The sequence below is a fragment of the Equus quagga genome, chromosome 2 (assembly GCF_021613505.1).
Source record: "Equus quagga isolate Etosha38 chromosome 2, UCLA_HA_Equagga_1.0, whole genome shotgun sequence".
NCBI classification, from domain to species: Eukaryota; Metazoa; Chordata; class Mammalia; order Perissodactyla; family Equidae; genus Equus; species Equus quagga.
The window spans coordinates 69,671,450-69,688,682 of NC_060268.1; the positions used below are offsets into that span (position 1 = coordinate 69,671,450).

General features: G+C 36.0%; 1 protein-coding gene across 2 annotated transcripts in view; it reads right to left on the minus strand.

Annotated features, from left to right (window-relative positions):
• The window catches only part of UBE2Q2 (ubiquitin conjugating enzyme E2 Q2), a 61,424-nt gene that overhangs the window by 31,539 nt on the left and 12,652 nt on the right, over positions 1 to 17,233 (minus strand). Inside the window, exons 3-5 of one of the 2 annotated variants that reach the window (XM_046652213.1) lie at positions 12,864 to 12,968; positions 4,862 to 4,918; positions 2,223 to 2,363 (exon numbers count right to left, since the gene is read on the minus strand). In XM_046652213.1, the coding sequence (XP_046508169.1) occupies positions 2,223 to 2,363; positions 4,862 to 4,918; positions 12,864 to 12,968 (303 nt within the window). The remainder of the gene's footprint in view (positions 1 to 2,222; positions 2,364 to 4,861; positions 4,919 to 12,863; positions 12,969 to 17,233) is intronic. The other variant, XM_046652214.1, reaches the window with a different exon arrangement.

Below are 17,233 nucleotides of genomic sequence, written 5' to 3' on the forward strand. Positions count from 1 at the left end.
CAGAATGTCATACAGTTGGAAATAGACAGTAGGCAGCCTTTTCAGATTGGCTTCTTTCACTCAGTAACATGGATTTAATGTTCTTCCATGTCTTAACACATTTCTTTTTTTAGCAGGGAATAATATTCCATTGTCTGAATGGACCACAGTTCATTTATCCATTAACCCACTGAAGGATATACTGGTTGCTTCCAAGTTTTTGCAATTACAAATAAAGCTGCTACAGATATCTATGTGCAGGTTTTTGTGGGGACGTAAGTTTTCAGTTCACTTGGGTAAATACCAAGGAGCTCAACTGCTGGATCGTATGGTAAGACTGTTTAGTTTTCTAAGAGTCTGCCAGACAGTGTTCCAGAGCTGGCGCATTCTACACTCCCATGAGGAGTAGGTGAGGGCTCTTGTTGCTGCACATCCTCGTCAGCATTTGGGGTTCCTGATTTGGGCCATTCTAATAGGTGTGTGGCAGCCCCATTAATTTTGAAAATACTAGAAGACCTTCATCATGACACATTATTAACTAAAGCACAGTTCCATTACTAAGACTATAAGCAAGAACGTTATACTGAAGGTCTAGTTTACCTGTTAAGAAATTGAGAAACAACATGTTTGCCTACACACAACTGGTTTCAGTTCTTTTCAGTGTTGGGACTTCCCTAAAGATGAAAATGCAGGAATATCTTATCCTAAGACTGAATATGAATGGAACTGTTTATCATAAGACAAAAACATTCAGAATGCCTTTTGATTAAACAACACTGAGCATGTAAAATATAAAATGTCAAGGGCTACCCTACAGTTTGGGGGGGAAAAACATCAGGTTTATAAAGATATTACTTCCTACCTGTGTGACCTTGAATACGTTACTTAACTAGTTTAAACCCAAGTTTCACACTACTGAATAGGACGAATATTTCACACAGTGGTTATGAAGATTAAATGGGAAGATATATAAAGTTTAAAGTACTTTGCTTGGTGTCTGTTATGTGAAAGTGTCCAATAATTTTTAGTTGTTCTGACTATAACATACAGACTGGAAGCAATCAAAAGATACAGATGGTGGGGCTGGCCCCGTGGCCGAGTGATTAAGTTCGCGCGCTCCGCTGCAGGTGGCCCAGTGTTTCGTTGGTTCGAATCCTGGGCGCGGACATGGCACTGCTCATCAGACCATGCTGAGGCAGCGTCCCACATGCCACAACTAGAAGGATCCACAACGAAGAATATACAACTATGTACTGGGGGGCTTTGGGGAGAAAAAGGAAAAAATAAAATCTTTAAAAAAAAAAAAAAGATACAGATGGTACAGTAAACATCATTAATGTAGATGCCACAAACTTACTTTCTTAAATAAGATAAGGGCTGGGCTAAATTTCTTTGCTCTTTGAAAAAAAGATTTGCCAATTAAATTAATATAGTAAGTAAGACTGAAGGAGGGAGAGTAATTTACCACTTTATAATACTTGGCATGTCTTTGCATAACAATTCATTCCCTGTGTTTGAGAAACCCATGCCCAAGACAAAGGAACTGGTCCTCAGATTTCATAGGGTTGATAAATAGCTCTAATACAAGGCAGGAAGTAAGCAGTAAGTGTTGAGATAGACAGTTAGACTCTCATTTGATCTTTCCCTACTCTGGGCATTTTATATACATCATTCTCATTTATTCTTCACAGTAATTATCCAAAAGGTATGTATTACCCACATTTTAGAGTTGAGGAAACTGAAGTCACACAGCTATGTTTGTCACCAAACTCAGAGTTCATTTCACTCCCCCATGCTACTTCACAGAAAAGAGATGTTAAGTCAAAAGAAAAATTACTTTTGATTTGGTCAGGGCAGAACAGACCAGATGGCAGCTTCATGGAGAAGAAAGAATTTGAACTATACTTTATAGGAGAGACCAAATTTAAATATATTGATCCCATAGGAGGAGGGTAAGCAGAGAAAACAGCATAAACAGGCTGGAAAGGGGGCATCATACAGTGAACAGTAGGTGATTCCAGGACATAAAAAGCAGATGAACAAGGTAGAATGTGATTAACAATAGGTGAGAAACGTTAGAAAAAAAAAAACTCGGGCAACAAAACAAATGGCTGCATCTACAACCAAGGCAGTGATGAGGAGGGCAGCTGGACTGGTATCTTAATGACTTGTCCTGGATTTCTATTATTACCTATAATTACTTTACTTAACTGCAAAAGTTCTAGATGTTTACACACACTTACATTTAGATGGTCTTGCCTTTGAGTCTTCCTAATTTTTTCTAATATTGCCAAGTTTTCTTTTTCAATTCCTTCATCCTCTGACTTTTTTCCACTAATAGGCTCTTCTTCCTTCATCTCATAGTGATCCAAGTCTTCTATATCCTACAAAAATACGAAAAATATTCGCTTATTCAAGCTTATGCCAAAAGTTAAATTATTCTTGACTCAACAGGGAACAGAGAGAATACATGTATTCTATGGTGAGGGTAAAAAGCCTTGACATTCAACTCAAATTTTACATCGTATATTTTGTTTAAAAGCTAGAATCTGAGTAAAGCATATTTAACAGCTCACCAAGTCCTAACTATTACCAAATAAGCCATCTTTTAAATCTATTAAGAGGAACTTTTGAAACAGTTTAGCATCAAATATCAAGAATCTTAACTGTTCATGCTTTGTTCTGGTAACTTGACTTCTGGAAATCTATTGTAAGAAACTAGTCTAAAATGTAAACACAGATTTAGGCACAAAAGATGCCTATTTCGACTGTATAACCACAAAAACAAATACAAAATCTGCATGTGCAAAAATACCAGAACAGTTAACCCAATTCTACAGAATATCAGAAGACCATTAAAACGCCAACATAGCATAATGGTTTCTTTTGTTATCAATAATGAAATGAAAAGCACAGAATACAAAACTGAATATATAGAATCTTAATTATGCCAAAATAAGCACAGAAAAAAACAGACTAGAAGGACATATACTGAAATATTAATAGTTATCTCTAGAGACATTTAGTAATTTTCCTTCTTCCAAGTTTTCTGTAGTGAGCAGCTATTGATTTTTATAATTAGGGAAAGAGTTAGAATAAGAATTTGAATAATATCCCCAGGCCAACATCTTTAATCACTACATCATTCCCCTCCGTCCTTTCCTCTTTCATCTGCTCTTACACATATACAAATCTATGCAGAATTTTTTTAATCCTAACTGTTATCTATGATCTTACTTCAATCATCAAAATCTCTGAAGGAGTAGTTTACACTTATTGTCTCCATTTTTCAAGCAGATTAATTCACTGTGATTTCTAGACTAGGTTAATGACCACTTCCATGTAGATTCAATGGTCTTTTTCTTGAACTGCCATCTCTTCAACTCCTATTACATTCCTTTCTTATTCAGATCCTGTCCATGACTCCATGCGTCATGCAGCTTCCCTCCCCTAGTTTGCACCTTTCAGCCTCACTCTTCCAGCCCACACTTCTTTTCTTTAGAGTTCTCACAAATGCCCTTCGCCTCTATTTTTTTCTCCTATATCTTCAACCTCAGCCACATTCCGATCCACAAAACTTCTCCACTTGAGTCTTAATCAGCACGGAACAGAATTTATCAGTGCCATATTTATAAAACAATATTCTCAGCACACTATTCTCTGCTTATGATCAATCACACAAAATATAAACATATTTACCTCCAATTCAAGACTTTTAGCCATCTGCCTTTTCCAGCCAACCTTGCTTTCCTTGACTCCAACACATCAAACTTCTTCTCCCAAAAGAACTGCATCCAATGCACCCAAACACACTATGCCCAAGGTTATTCTGGGCCTTTTTACCACATTATTTTAGAATATCTTCTTTTCACCTATTCTAACCTGACGTCTCCCAAGTCCAGCCTCCTATCTTTCTAGATTTCCCTAAATGTTGCTTTCCCTTCTTTATATTATCTTGTGAGGGAAAAAAGAAAGGTACACAAACTCTTTGAGTACAACATCTACCTCACTGTACACTGGACTCATGGAAAAGGTTTAATGTTTTCACTCAGTTTATTCCCATGAAAATATTAAAAATAAGCTCTCGATCCCAAAAGTCACTCTAATTAGACAATTAATTATTTTACTCCCTGACTCACAAAACAAATACAAACCCACAACTACCTCTTCAGTTGTAAGGCATTCTAAGAAGCATATTTTAGATTTAAAATTTTTCAAATCAAGAAAACAAGTCAATAACCTGAATTAATTCTAAGATCCAAAACAGAAAAACGTTTTAAAATCAAGACCACAGAATTCAAATACTTTTTATCTGGTCAATGTAGAAACACAGATCTTCATTCTAAAGTTTGCATTTAAATGCAAAGCTTCAGAGCCTGAAAACTTGTAAAATTATATCAGTGACTGGCAACTAAACAGGCCTAAGCTCAACGTCTTTGGAATTTGCTCAATGAAATTCTTAGATGATTTTTCAATGTTGAGATAGTTTCATTACTTCCAGTGAGTAGTCCCTGAAATGTTCTCAAATTCTCCTTTTATTCAAACACAGAACTTTTTAAACTTAGTAGTTTCTCTTCTTAAAAATAACCAAATATAGGATAAGTACTGATTACTATTAAATGTAAATATAATTTTAGTGCTAAATGTTAAGAGCTCTTTTTTTTCCAAGAAATCAAATCCAAGGATGTCAGATAAGCAGTTTGCTCAAAAGCATACCACTAATTAGAGGAAAAGCCAGATTTTAGAAATTACACTGAATTCCAAACATTAAGTGCTTTTCATTACTCCACATTAACAGTGGTTTAAAAGGAGATTAGAGAGTTACTAAAATGTTCAAAAATGAAGATATTTATAAAATGTTATTCTTACATAAAATACCTACTTCAGCCATCTCTTCCTCTTCCTCCTCTTCTGAAGTCACTTCTTCCGTTGTCCCATTCTGAAAAGGAAAAAGAATTTGCCAGGGATACACAGAATAAAATAAGCACACACTGGGTATATTAGTAGACTTTAGGGACAAACTATCAATCATCTATCACTGCAGTTCTACTAAGAGCTTATCAAAGTTGAAACATTTACTTTTTAATCCACTTTGATTTGACAAATAATATTTATCAGCTTTTAAAAAAGAAATAATTTTGAACAATTCAACTGAATATATACCTTAGGAATAAACAAAGGCAATCAGTGAAATATAAAGCAAAACTGAAAAAATTTTTAAAACATATTCTAATTTAAATAAGAAAACATTTTACGCATATGGCTATGTATATAAGGTCAATGGCTTCTTTCACTTAAATAACCCAAGCCTGAACCTTTCCATAAATTCAACTGCTTTACATTTAAAAAGGTCAAATGTGTCATAAAGAAAGTGACATTGCACAAAACTAAAAATTATAAAATGACCACCATTGCACTAAAGAGCTATTTTTCTTTTGTACAACATGTTATTTACCACAGAATACTTCTCTACAAGACACAATTTACCACTCACTCACAATGAATCTGATGGGGTTTTAAAGGCACTTCATGCCTAGTTTTGGCAGAGTTCAAAAAGACAAGTTTCAGGGCCGGCCCTGTGGCCCAGTGGTTAAGTTCATGCGCTCGGCTTCAGCGGCACAGGGTTTCGCCGGTTCGGATCCTGGGCACGGGCACGGCACCGCTCATCAAGCCATGCTGAGGCGGCATCCCACATGCCACAACTAGAAAAACCCACAACTAAAAATACACAGCTATGTACCAGGGGGCTTTGGGGAGAAAAAGGAAAAATAAAATCTTAAAAAAAAAAAAAGACAAGTTTCCTGGACCAGAGTGTAGTTCTCCAGGACTCAGTACATAAAGTTAGTAGGATTTTTTTTTCCCAGAAATTCTTGCTGTATTTGTTCCAACTACAGCTGGTAAAGATCACTCTCTTATATAGGATGCCTACCTTGATGGCCTCTTAGTGTGGGTGTCAGAACCAGAGAGAAAGACAGAATTTTTTTAATATAACACAGGAGCAAAACCTTGTAACAGACTCATCTTTTCCTTTTACTCAGGAGTTGGAAGGTCCACCTGCCAGCACCTCCCCATTACATGCCCCATTACACTACATTACCTGCCATTACACACAGGCAGAGCACTGGTGTGCAAACCAGATAATTGCTGAGGACACTCATATCAACAATTGATACTGATCAATGGTATACTCCATCTATAAATGGGCGGACAACCAAATATTACCAGGTGGTTGAAGAAAACTAGCAATCTGAAATAAAGGCACCAAGTTGAACAAGCAGAACAAGTGAGCAGAAGCAGTGATAATCAAGGAAATAAAACAGGATAAAAATATCTAATTGGAATTTTTAGCAGTAACTCAGAAGATACTACATCTACAAAATATAAAATGATGACTCTACAAAGGACAATACAATTCTGGGAAATCAAAATGATTCTGCCACCCCCCACCCCAAAAAAAAAAGAAAACACTCAGTAGAAGGTCAAAGAGCACAATGGACTTGAATGAACAAAATATTTACGATTAAGAAGACTACCAAATTGTGACATTCCCTTAAAATGTCGAGAAAAAGGAGCTGGGAGGGGGAAAAAAGAGGCAATAGAAATAAGAAAAGAGTTAAGGGAAATGGAAGATAGGAATACAGGGATCAAATATTCATCCAGAAGACGGAGGTAAAGAAATAAGAGAGACAAATGTTGCCAAACTAAAGAAAGACTTCAGAATATCAAGTAGCTCTGAATGCCCCAAAGGACTATTGAAAAGTAGAACTCCACACTTCACAGTTAAAGAAAAAAACCAACTTCCAGAAAGAAAAAATATAATATAGAGAAAGAAGTAAGAATCAGACAGGCATCAGACTTTTCATCTGTAACAATAAATACAGGAAAATAAAAGTGTAAAGAACCTGGAAGAGACTCAATTATGAACTTAGAATTCTATATCTAGTTCCATCAGGACAGGAGCCATATCTGTGTTTGTTCACCACTGGATCCTCAGCACTGACAGAGTACTTTACACAGAGTCCAATAGATATTTGTTGAATGAATAATAAAAACAGACACTGAGTATTCAAGGCACACTCTCCATATACATCCCACAAATCCTTTCCAGAAAAAGAACAGAGGACATTATTCAGCGATGTATTTCAGAGGCAGGGAACCAGAGAATACAAGAAACAGCAATGAGCAAAGACAACAGTAACATCAATGGTTAGGTCTAAGCAACTGCTGGATAATTCAGCTGAGAGGTTACAGGCCATATTCTCTGACCACAGTGAAAAACTGAAAATAGCCCAAAAGCCACCTGAGAAAGTTTAAAAATTTTTTTCCTAAATAACTCCTGAGTTTAAGAAGAAATTGACCATCATGCCCCAGTAATCCAACTCCTAAGTATGTGCCTAGAGAAATGCTCACATAGGTATACCATAAAATATGGACAAGAATGATCATGGTAATGCTGTTCCTAACAGCAAACTGAAATCAACCCAAATGTCCGTGAACAATCAAATGTATAAATACAGTATATTAAAACAATGGAATAAATACAGCAATGAAAAAGAACTATAGCTACACACAATACGAATCAATTTAACACAAAATGTTGTGCTAAAGACAGACATGAAAGAACACATACATGACTCAATATGAAACTCAAAAACAGGCAATACTAAACTATATTGTTTAAGAATGCATAAATGGGTGATAAAACTGAGAAAAGTAAGGAAAGGAATAGCATACAGGGGAATGATAATCTGAAAGGAGCTTGCAGAAGGTTTCTGCAGTGCTAGCAACGTTCTATTTCTTCACCTGGGTAGTAGCTAGCTAGGTGACAGTTCCCAGGTATTCACTGTAACTATCTGTTACACTAGTAAACTTATGTTTATATGTTGTTAATACATATTATTTAAAACTTTTTCTTGTGAAATATAACAAGAGTAATATGAAGAAAAGATGGAATCAAACTACTCAGGAAATACAAACTATTTAGATAATAATACTGTATTTTAAAACCTATGCAATAAAGTCAAACAGCACTCAAAATATGTATACCCTTACGTGTTTATTAAAAAAGCAATTTAGGGGCTGGCCCCGTGGCCGAGTGGTTAAGTTCGCACACTCCGCTGCAGGCGGCCCAGTGTTTCGTTGGTTCGAATCCTGGGCGCGGACATGGCACTGCTCATCAGACCACGCTGAGGCAGCGTCCCACATGCCACAACTAGAAGAACCCACACCGAAGAATACACAACTATGTACTGGGGGGCTTTGGGGAGAAAAAGGAAAAAATAAAATCTTTAAAAAAAAAAAAAGCAATTTAAGTCACATTGATCCAATAAACTAAAATAAAAAAAGGAGGAATAATTAAGACAGACTAAAAACAAAGAAAACATATTATATTTAAATAATAAAACTAAGAACTGATTCTTTCAAAAGAGCAATATAAAACAGACATGCTTCTGACAAGTAATCAAGATAAAGAAAACAACTTTAGAAATAAAAAGAGGATTGTGCCTACAGATGAAGATTATGCAAAAAGTGAATACTCTGCACATCCTTACCAAAGCTTCGAAAGTACAAGTGAAGTGATCACTTTTTTAGAATCTAAAATTACTAAAACTGACTGAAGAAATGGAAAATCTGAGCAGACTAATTCACAGAAGAGAAAAACCTATCAGGTTCAGATGTTTATTTAAACCAGAGTTTATCAACCTTGAAACTATCGATACTTTGGGCCAGATAATTCTTTGTTGTGGGGACTCTCCTGATATTGTAGGATGTTTAGTAACATCCCCTTTACCACAAAATGCCACATGCATCCCCTAACCTCCACCAGTTGTGACAACCAAAAATGTCTCCAGATATTCCCAAACATCCCATGAGAGGCAAAATTGCCCCTAGTTGAAAATTATTGATTTAAACTGTCCTAGATCTTAGAAAAAACACACAAAGGTTCCCAAGTCATTTTATAAGACTGCATAAACCCTGATATCAAAATGAAACAAGAGCCTAAAAGAAAATGAAACAAACTGTATTATAATCTCACTTAAAGTAAAAAAATTCAAAAATAAAATATTATCATATCCTTTGTGTCGTTCTCCCAGCGCTCCCCCATGTAGGAGCTGAGTGTTTATTATGGGAATGCAAGGATGATTCAAATTTAGAAAATTTCTTCATGTAATTCGCAAGTTATATCCCTACATGGAATTATATTCAGTCATGAAAAACAAGGTAGATCTATATGTACTGTGTCCATGATAAACTGTAAGTGAAAAACCTAAGTTTCAGACATCCCAGAGAAGGAAAATTAAACAGAGAATATATATTTCTCCTATCTTCTCTCTTTCCTGAGGCTCCACTAGAATTACAGTGAAGAACACAATGATAACAAAAAGACGAAAAAAAGAAATGGGCTACCAGCAGAAAAGAGAATTCATTCATGCTAGAAGATGACAGCAAATGGCGTAATGGTAATTAATGGAGAAAACAAGTAAAGCCATAGGTTAGGGGATAATAAGGAGGCTAATTTGTCCCACAGCACCCTAGAGAGGCTCTAGACTCCAAGATACCAGGTACACCAGACAGCAGGAATGATGGACAGGACTGAAAACAAAGCGATCAACCAAAAGCCAACATACAAAACACACTTTCCAGCCCCCACTACACACTGTTCTCCCCCACCTCCTTAAGCAGACCCTAGAGAGACATGTATCTACCTCAAGCAAGATAGTATAAGGTTTCATGTCCAGAGAAACAAGTAGTTCCAGCCATCATTTATTATTATGCCAGGAAATAGAAGGGTGGGGGATGGGGTTAGAAGTCAGCTTAAATTCTTCCTAAAAGCTATCAGTTGACAAGTCTTGGACACAAAGAATTCCCAATCAGCCTTTCAGTACCTCTCTCAAATATAAATGAAAAAAAGAGGAAAGAAAAAAAAAAGAAGAAAAATATGAATGAGCAACACAGAATAAACAGATATTTGAGGAAAGTCTTCAAAAAGAAAAACAAGACCAAGACAAACCAGAAAAAAAAACAAATAGGGGCCAGCGTAATGGTTAAGTTCACACGTTCTGCTTCAGCAACCCAGGGTTCACAGGTGTGGATTCTGGGTGCAGACCTAGCACCACTCATCAAGCCACACTGTGGTGGCATCCCACATAAAACAGAGGAAGACTGGCACAGATATTAGCTCAGCGACAATCTTCCTCAAGCAAAAGGACCAAGATTGGCAACAGATTTTGCTCAGGGCCAATCCTCCTCACAAAAAAAAAGAGAGAAAATTATGATGCTAGAGAAGGAGAGGACAAGAGTATCAAAATAACTCCTTAAAGACACTTAAAAATACATTATATCTATAAAACAAAAACAAAATGCTATGAACAAGGAATAATCAAAGAACAAGACAAAGCTCTTAGAACTTATGGTTCATCTCTGTAGAGGGTCCCCAATGAACCACACCTGCCAGCATTCATCCCCTTACACGGTCCCCTCCCACAGTCAACCTGGGCTGGCTCCTTGATTTGCTTTAACCAATAAATGTGGTAGAAATGACACTGGGCCAGTTCCAAATTTAAGCTGTAAAAGACCTGGCAGCTTCCACTTCTGTGACCTTGGAAGCCAGAAATAAGAATTCAGACTACCTTCCTAAAGAAAGAGAAGCCACACGAAGAGGTCCTGGAGGATGAGATGCCATGTGGAGAGAAGGGCTAAGTGAAGAAACACCAAGGTGTCAAACATACGTGAAGAGACCAACCTGGACATTCCTGGGTAGTTGTGTTTCCACATGACTAGCAGTCCCAGCCACTATCTGACTGCACAGTGAGGCCAGCAGAAAAACTATCCACCTAAGCCCAGTCAATTAACACAATCACGAGAGAGACGATAAATTGTTATTTTAAGCCATTAAGTTCTGGGGCAACTAGTTAAGCAGCAACAAATAACGAAAACAAAACTTAAAGTTATGACTGTCCAAATAAAATTTCCAGAAGTTGAAAGACAGGAAAAATCTTCCAGAATTTGAAATTAAAAAACAGAGAGAGAATATAGAGATCAGTGATACAAAGACTCAAATTAAGAGATCTAAAATCCCATTTGTAGACATTCAAAAATGAACAAATAAAGAAAATGGAAAGGAGAAAGTTATCCCAGAAAAAAATACAGAAACATTTGCCCAAGCAGAAAGATTCAAGAGCCCAAATTTGAAAAAGCCCATCCATACTGACTGCCTAGCAACAATGACGACAAAAAAAAAAAAAAAAAGACCACAACTAAGCACACTGTTGTGGTATTTCAGAACATTAAGGAAAAGACAAACTCCTAAAGCTTCTGGAAAGTCATGCAGAGACTAATAAGACTCAAAACGGCATCAGGCTTCAACAACATCATTGGCTAGAAGAAACAGCACAGTCTTTGAAATTCTGAGGGAAAATTATTTTCAACCTAGAATTACACATTCAACCAAACTATCAATCAAATGTGAGCGCAGAATACTACAACAGTTAACATTTACTGGGCATTCACTGTGTGCCAGGCACTGCTCTAAATGATTTACATGTACTAACACATTTAATCTTCATAGCTCCCCCAAAATATAGGTACTATTACTATTTCCTCCATTTTGAAAACAGGAAATTGATATACACAGTGACTAGGTAATTAGCCCAAGAAAATTAGCTAACACAGCTAATAAGCAGCAGAATCAAGATTCAAACCTACAGTGGTCTGGCCATAATTTTTTAGAGGTTACAACCCAGAAAATGTACTACTCCTTCATGCTTTCTTAGCATTTTACTTGAGGATGTACTCAGGCAAAATGATAAAGGGTAAGCCAAGAAAGATGACACGAGATCAGGAAACAATGGATCTACTCCAGCAGAGGAGGCAAAAATTTCAAGGTGACAGCTGTACAGCCAGTCCAGAGAACAACCTGCCAAGACTGGTACAGAAAAACCAAAGGCTCCAGAAGAGAGGGAGATCTCACAGTAAAAGGATAGAACATAACTTTTTTAAACTAAGAATTATTATTATCGGGGCCGGCCCGTGGCCCAGTGGTTAAGTTCGCATGCTCTGCTTCGGCGGTTCAGGATTTCAACAGTTTGGATCCAGGGTGCGTACACGGCACCGCTCATCAGGCCATGCTGAGGCGGTGTCCCACATGCCACAACTAGAAGGACCTACCACTAAAATACACAACTATGTACTGGGAGGATTTGGGGAGAAAAAAAAAAAAAAAAAAGAATTATTATTATTATTATAAAGAAGACACTGCAAAACAAAAAACTGTATGAGAAAGGAATTGTCATAATAGAAAACTATACACTACAAAGTCCTAATGATAAATAGTAATCATCCATATGACTAAGCATAATGATGTTTTAAGAAGGGGAGGTGGATGGGTAAGTGGGTGGTATAAGAACTAAATCGTTATCTATTATAGTATAGTGTCTATAAATTATGCCTAAATAGGTAAATCGAGAAATCCTAAAAAGTCAGAGGTGGTGGGGAGCTACTGGGTACCTGTACTGCTTGGAGGAGATAACATTTGGGTTAGGTCTTAAGAAGCACATAAGGACTTAAGGAAATGGCATTCCAGGTGAAGGTAAATAAATAAGCAAAAGCAAACAACTGAATAAGCAAGGAACAGTTATGGAAACCAGGAATATTAACAACAACAAAGGGGGGAGGGGGATTGTTTGCCTATCATAGTCAACACCAGCAGCTCCAAAGAATGAAAAGATTATTTTTAGACCTAAAGTAAAACAGACAAAAAAATTCAACAGGAAAACAAAAACTAAGTTCTAAATAAATTATATAATAAGAAAAACCATCCTAGTTTTACCTTTTCTTGATACAATTTATTTTAGCTCTTTAACACTAGAGAATTTTTACTTTACCTGACCCGTGGGTAGTGGCTGATCTAGCATCTCAACATCCAGGTGCTTAGGGAGGTTATATAATCTGCAGAGTTCACATATCAACCACTTCAACTGCTGACGAAGCTACAAAACACATTTCAGTAAATAAATATTATGTTAAAGACCCCTCAGAAGACACGAATAATGCTAGGACTACTGTATCCAATCCAGTAGGAAATGAAAAAAGTTTGTTACTGCTCAATTGCAGACTACAGATAAAATAACATTCTTTAAAAAATATTTTTAGGGGCTGCTAGTAAAAGATATAAGAAAGTTACTATGGTTTGAGTGTAATCCCTACAACTGATACCTAGCAAAATGACATCAACAAAAAGGCAGAGGAAGGGGAGCTCCAGATATTGCCCAATTTTCAGTTATTAACTTCTTTTCTTAAAAACTTACAACTTCAGACAAGAGTACGTTAATACATTAATGAGGCTACAAAGAATAGAGGCAGTGTTGTTTCACATGCGTTACAAAATTGTATATTCCACAGTCATATTCATTTAAAAGTACAGAGGCAAATGGGGTCTAGTAGACAGAGCCTTGGAATCAAGATGACCTTGGATACAGTATCTAACTCCCTGAGTTTGAGTCTCCCCATCTGTAAAACAAGGAAATTAAAACCTTCTCAAAATGGTAAAGATTAAATGAAATCTTCTGTGAAAACACTTGGCATTTAGTAGGCTAAGTGTTTCTCCAAAAAAAACCCACCAGGGAAACTGCAAGTATAACTCCTTAAGTTTCCATTTTTAAACCCAGACTGTTTTGTAAGCATATTTACTCTAAGCAAGTAAGCAAGGTAAATTATGTGCACAAACACGTTTTTCATTGTTTAAAAAATTGTTTTCAACGTGTAAGTTTAGCAATTATGGTTGAAGTAGAATGGTTAATACTCAGCAGACTTTACTTGGAGCTAGTAAGGCAGCTTACTTTACTTGGGCAGAAATAGTTCCCTGGATGTCTGACCAAGAAAAGGGATGAACAGAAAGAAGCAGATTTATGAAAGACTAAGAAAACACACATAGGATTAGAATGGGTTAAACAAAGCAAAGAACAAGTCTTTCCAAAGTGTACAATGGAGCAAGCAGAAATGAGAAAAGTTCAGCAGTAAATTAGGATCAAAAAATTTCCTCAAGCTTAAAAGGCAGTGAAGTCCCATTTTGGATCTTTGGACCAATAAGCTCTGTTTTGTGCTAAGTACATAATAAGCATGAGGCAGGGTGACCTGGACACAGACTCGGACACTCCAACACCTAGCACAGAAAGAGCTCCAGGAGTCCTGTGGGAGACACAGCATTGTGGTAGAGTCAGACCAAGCAACAAGAAAAACGGTGGTATATCTTCCAGGAATTTCAACTTTATGCGTCCCAAAAAAAGATGTTCGAGGGATGGGAGAAGAAACTGAGATCATGTGGAAGGATTCAGGAATATTTAGAAGGTAAATGGACAGGTCTTAGAAACTTACTAGATAGTTTTGGGGAAACAGGAAACATTGGTATAAAAAAGAACTCTAAGATAGTTCCCCAGTTCAGGCATGGTTGCCAAGTTTCACTATTTCATTTTGCCCCAAGCACAAAGAGAATTACTGAGGGGAAACATGATGGGGGTGGTGGGAGTGCTGGGAGGCAGATGAGTTCAAATTTAGATGTAATCATTTTGAACAGCCATGGCACATCCTAGTGGGATTCCCTGGATTTACTGTGATATGTAAACAGATGTATGGGTTCGAAACTCAGGAGATAAATTTCAGCTAGAGATACAGATTTAGGATCCTGGAATATAAGCCATGATTTAAGTAATAGGAGTAGAAGAGACTACTCAGAGAAAACACAGAATGAGAAGAAAGAGGCCAAGTAAGGAAGAAGAGCTCAGAGACCAAGGCAGGGTAATAAGAGATAAAAAGAGGAGACAGTGACCTGATGGAAGTCCTCAAAAGATTATCAGTTCCCAGAAGAGAGGGATACAACTTGCCTTTTATACCCACTACATATCACAGAGCCTAGCATAGAAGCCAGTCAATTCTTTAAAAATTACTTTCCTGTGTTTTACTACTAACAGTTTCCTGTATCCATCCAGGGGAAAAAAAGTATGTATAAACAAGCATAGATACAGATTTTTTACAACACTGTATACAAAAGGGGCCATATTACAGATAATATTCTATGCCTTGCTTTTCACTTAGCATATCTTGGAAAGCTATATGTGCTCTTGTGGAAAGAGTGGCTGCATTCTTTCTAACTATAACCTAATATTCTATCATAAAACTATACATGGTAATTTTTATTTAACTAGCTCTTTACTGGTGGACATGAAGTAATAAACGTTTGTTGAATGGAGGCAAGTGTCAACAAGGGAACATTTAACAGTATCAAAATGCTGCAGAGAGGTCAACGTTAGAACTAAAAAAGGAGTCACTGAATTTGGCAACTAGAGAGAAAAAATTTTAGTGCAACAATGAAGGCAGAATCAAAATTATAATGAATTAAGTAAATTAAAGGTAAGGAAATATAGCTTATTCTGTCAAGAAACTCAGTTATGGGGTAACTGGCAGAGACTATAAGAAGAGTGAAGGGTAAATTTTGATATTCTTTTATGTAAATATATTTACTTTTTTATAAAATTAGGCCCAGTTCTATATTCTGCCATTTTACTAGATGAGCATTTGTTGATGTTTTAGACACTGAAAAACAAAACCCCACTCATTTCTACCGTTACAAAACTTATACCTTCAGATCTTTAGAGGCAGTCTTCTAAAAGGAGGCAGCAGTAAGGGGCTATGTCTACCACTCCTTCCCTGTCCTGTCACCCAACTGCCCCAATGCCAGAGATGTAAACATGTGTCCATCTAGCTTTTAATTTTTAGCTCTAACCTTCATGGCTCTCCAGACTAGCCTTTACTCTTAAAATACTCTTTAAACTGCTATTCTTCTGTTCTTAATCTCAAGAATAGAAGTGTTTAAACTACCTATAACTTATTTTGCCAAAAATCTGAGATAAGACTCTAATTTCCCCAAACGGTCAGTTCTCCCAATACTATTAATAGAATAATCTATTCTTTCCTTATTGAGTATTTTAACTCAATTTAACTTATTCTAATTTCTCAACTGCATGATTCTGTTTCTAAACTTCTATTACTTTTATCTGTCCAGCCCAGTGCCAGTACTCAGTATTTTATTTTATCTAATATCTGGTTGGGCAAGTCTCTCTACCTTTTTTCTAATTTCATTATTTTTCATTATTTACTCTTCAAAACAAACTTTAGAGGCATTTTGTCAAGTTCTAAAAATAAGTCTCTTGGGATTTTTACTGGAATTGCATTCAATTTATAAACTAACATGAAGCTGTATTTATAACATTTAACTGACATATTTATAATATGAAATCTGCCCATCTAGGAACACAGGAGTCAAGTCGTTTATTCCACTCAGCAAATTTTTGTAGTTTTCTTGATACAAAACCTGTACATCTGAGTTTATTCCTAAGTACTTAATTTTTTAAAATTTAGTTGTAATTTGTCAACAAAATACTTTTCTACTATATTTTCTATTTGATTATAGTGAATATTTGGGAAAACCATGGATTTTTATATAATGGAGATTTTAACCAGTCATCTTAAAAAATTATTTTTTCAGTGGATTCCTTCAGATTTTTTTTTACTAGGTAAACGAATCACATCACCTGTAAATAATGATGCATATTTTTCTATAAGGACTTTACGACATCATGGAAAAACACAATAATGTTAACTTTAAAAAAGGATATAAAACTATGTAGATTTTGACCTCAACTATTTAAACATAAGAGTATATGTATTTTACTAGCAAGGGAAAAAAAATACTAATAGAAAATAGCCATCATGTCAACAATGGTTATCAGGTAAAGAAATTATAGAATATTTCTATTTTCCTTTTTTTTTTTTTTTTTAAATTTTACTAGTTCTCTCACAATGGTCATTTATTAGTTTTATAATCAAAGAAAACAGGTTTTTAAAACTTTTGTAATATGAAAAGTTACATTTCTTTATATATTAAAAAAAGTTTTCATTTGCATACCTTTGGCTTTTACTGCAGAGTTATACAGACTATTGATAGAAAAAGCAATTCCCTAAACACTAGCATGGTTGTCAATCTATCATTATTTCCCTTCCCTTCACATTACCTTAGTCTTTTCCCCTTTTCTGATTCCCATTTTGGCTAGTGGTCCCTACCAAAAATGCTTGCTTGGTTTAACGGTCAGAATTCATGGAAAAGAGCCCACCTAATTCCTGATCTAAATTAAGACTATACCTACGAGGAATAAAAAAGAGAAACCAAGTAGTAAACAGAATTTGAAGGAATAAAAAAAAA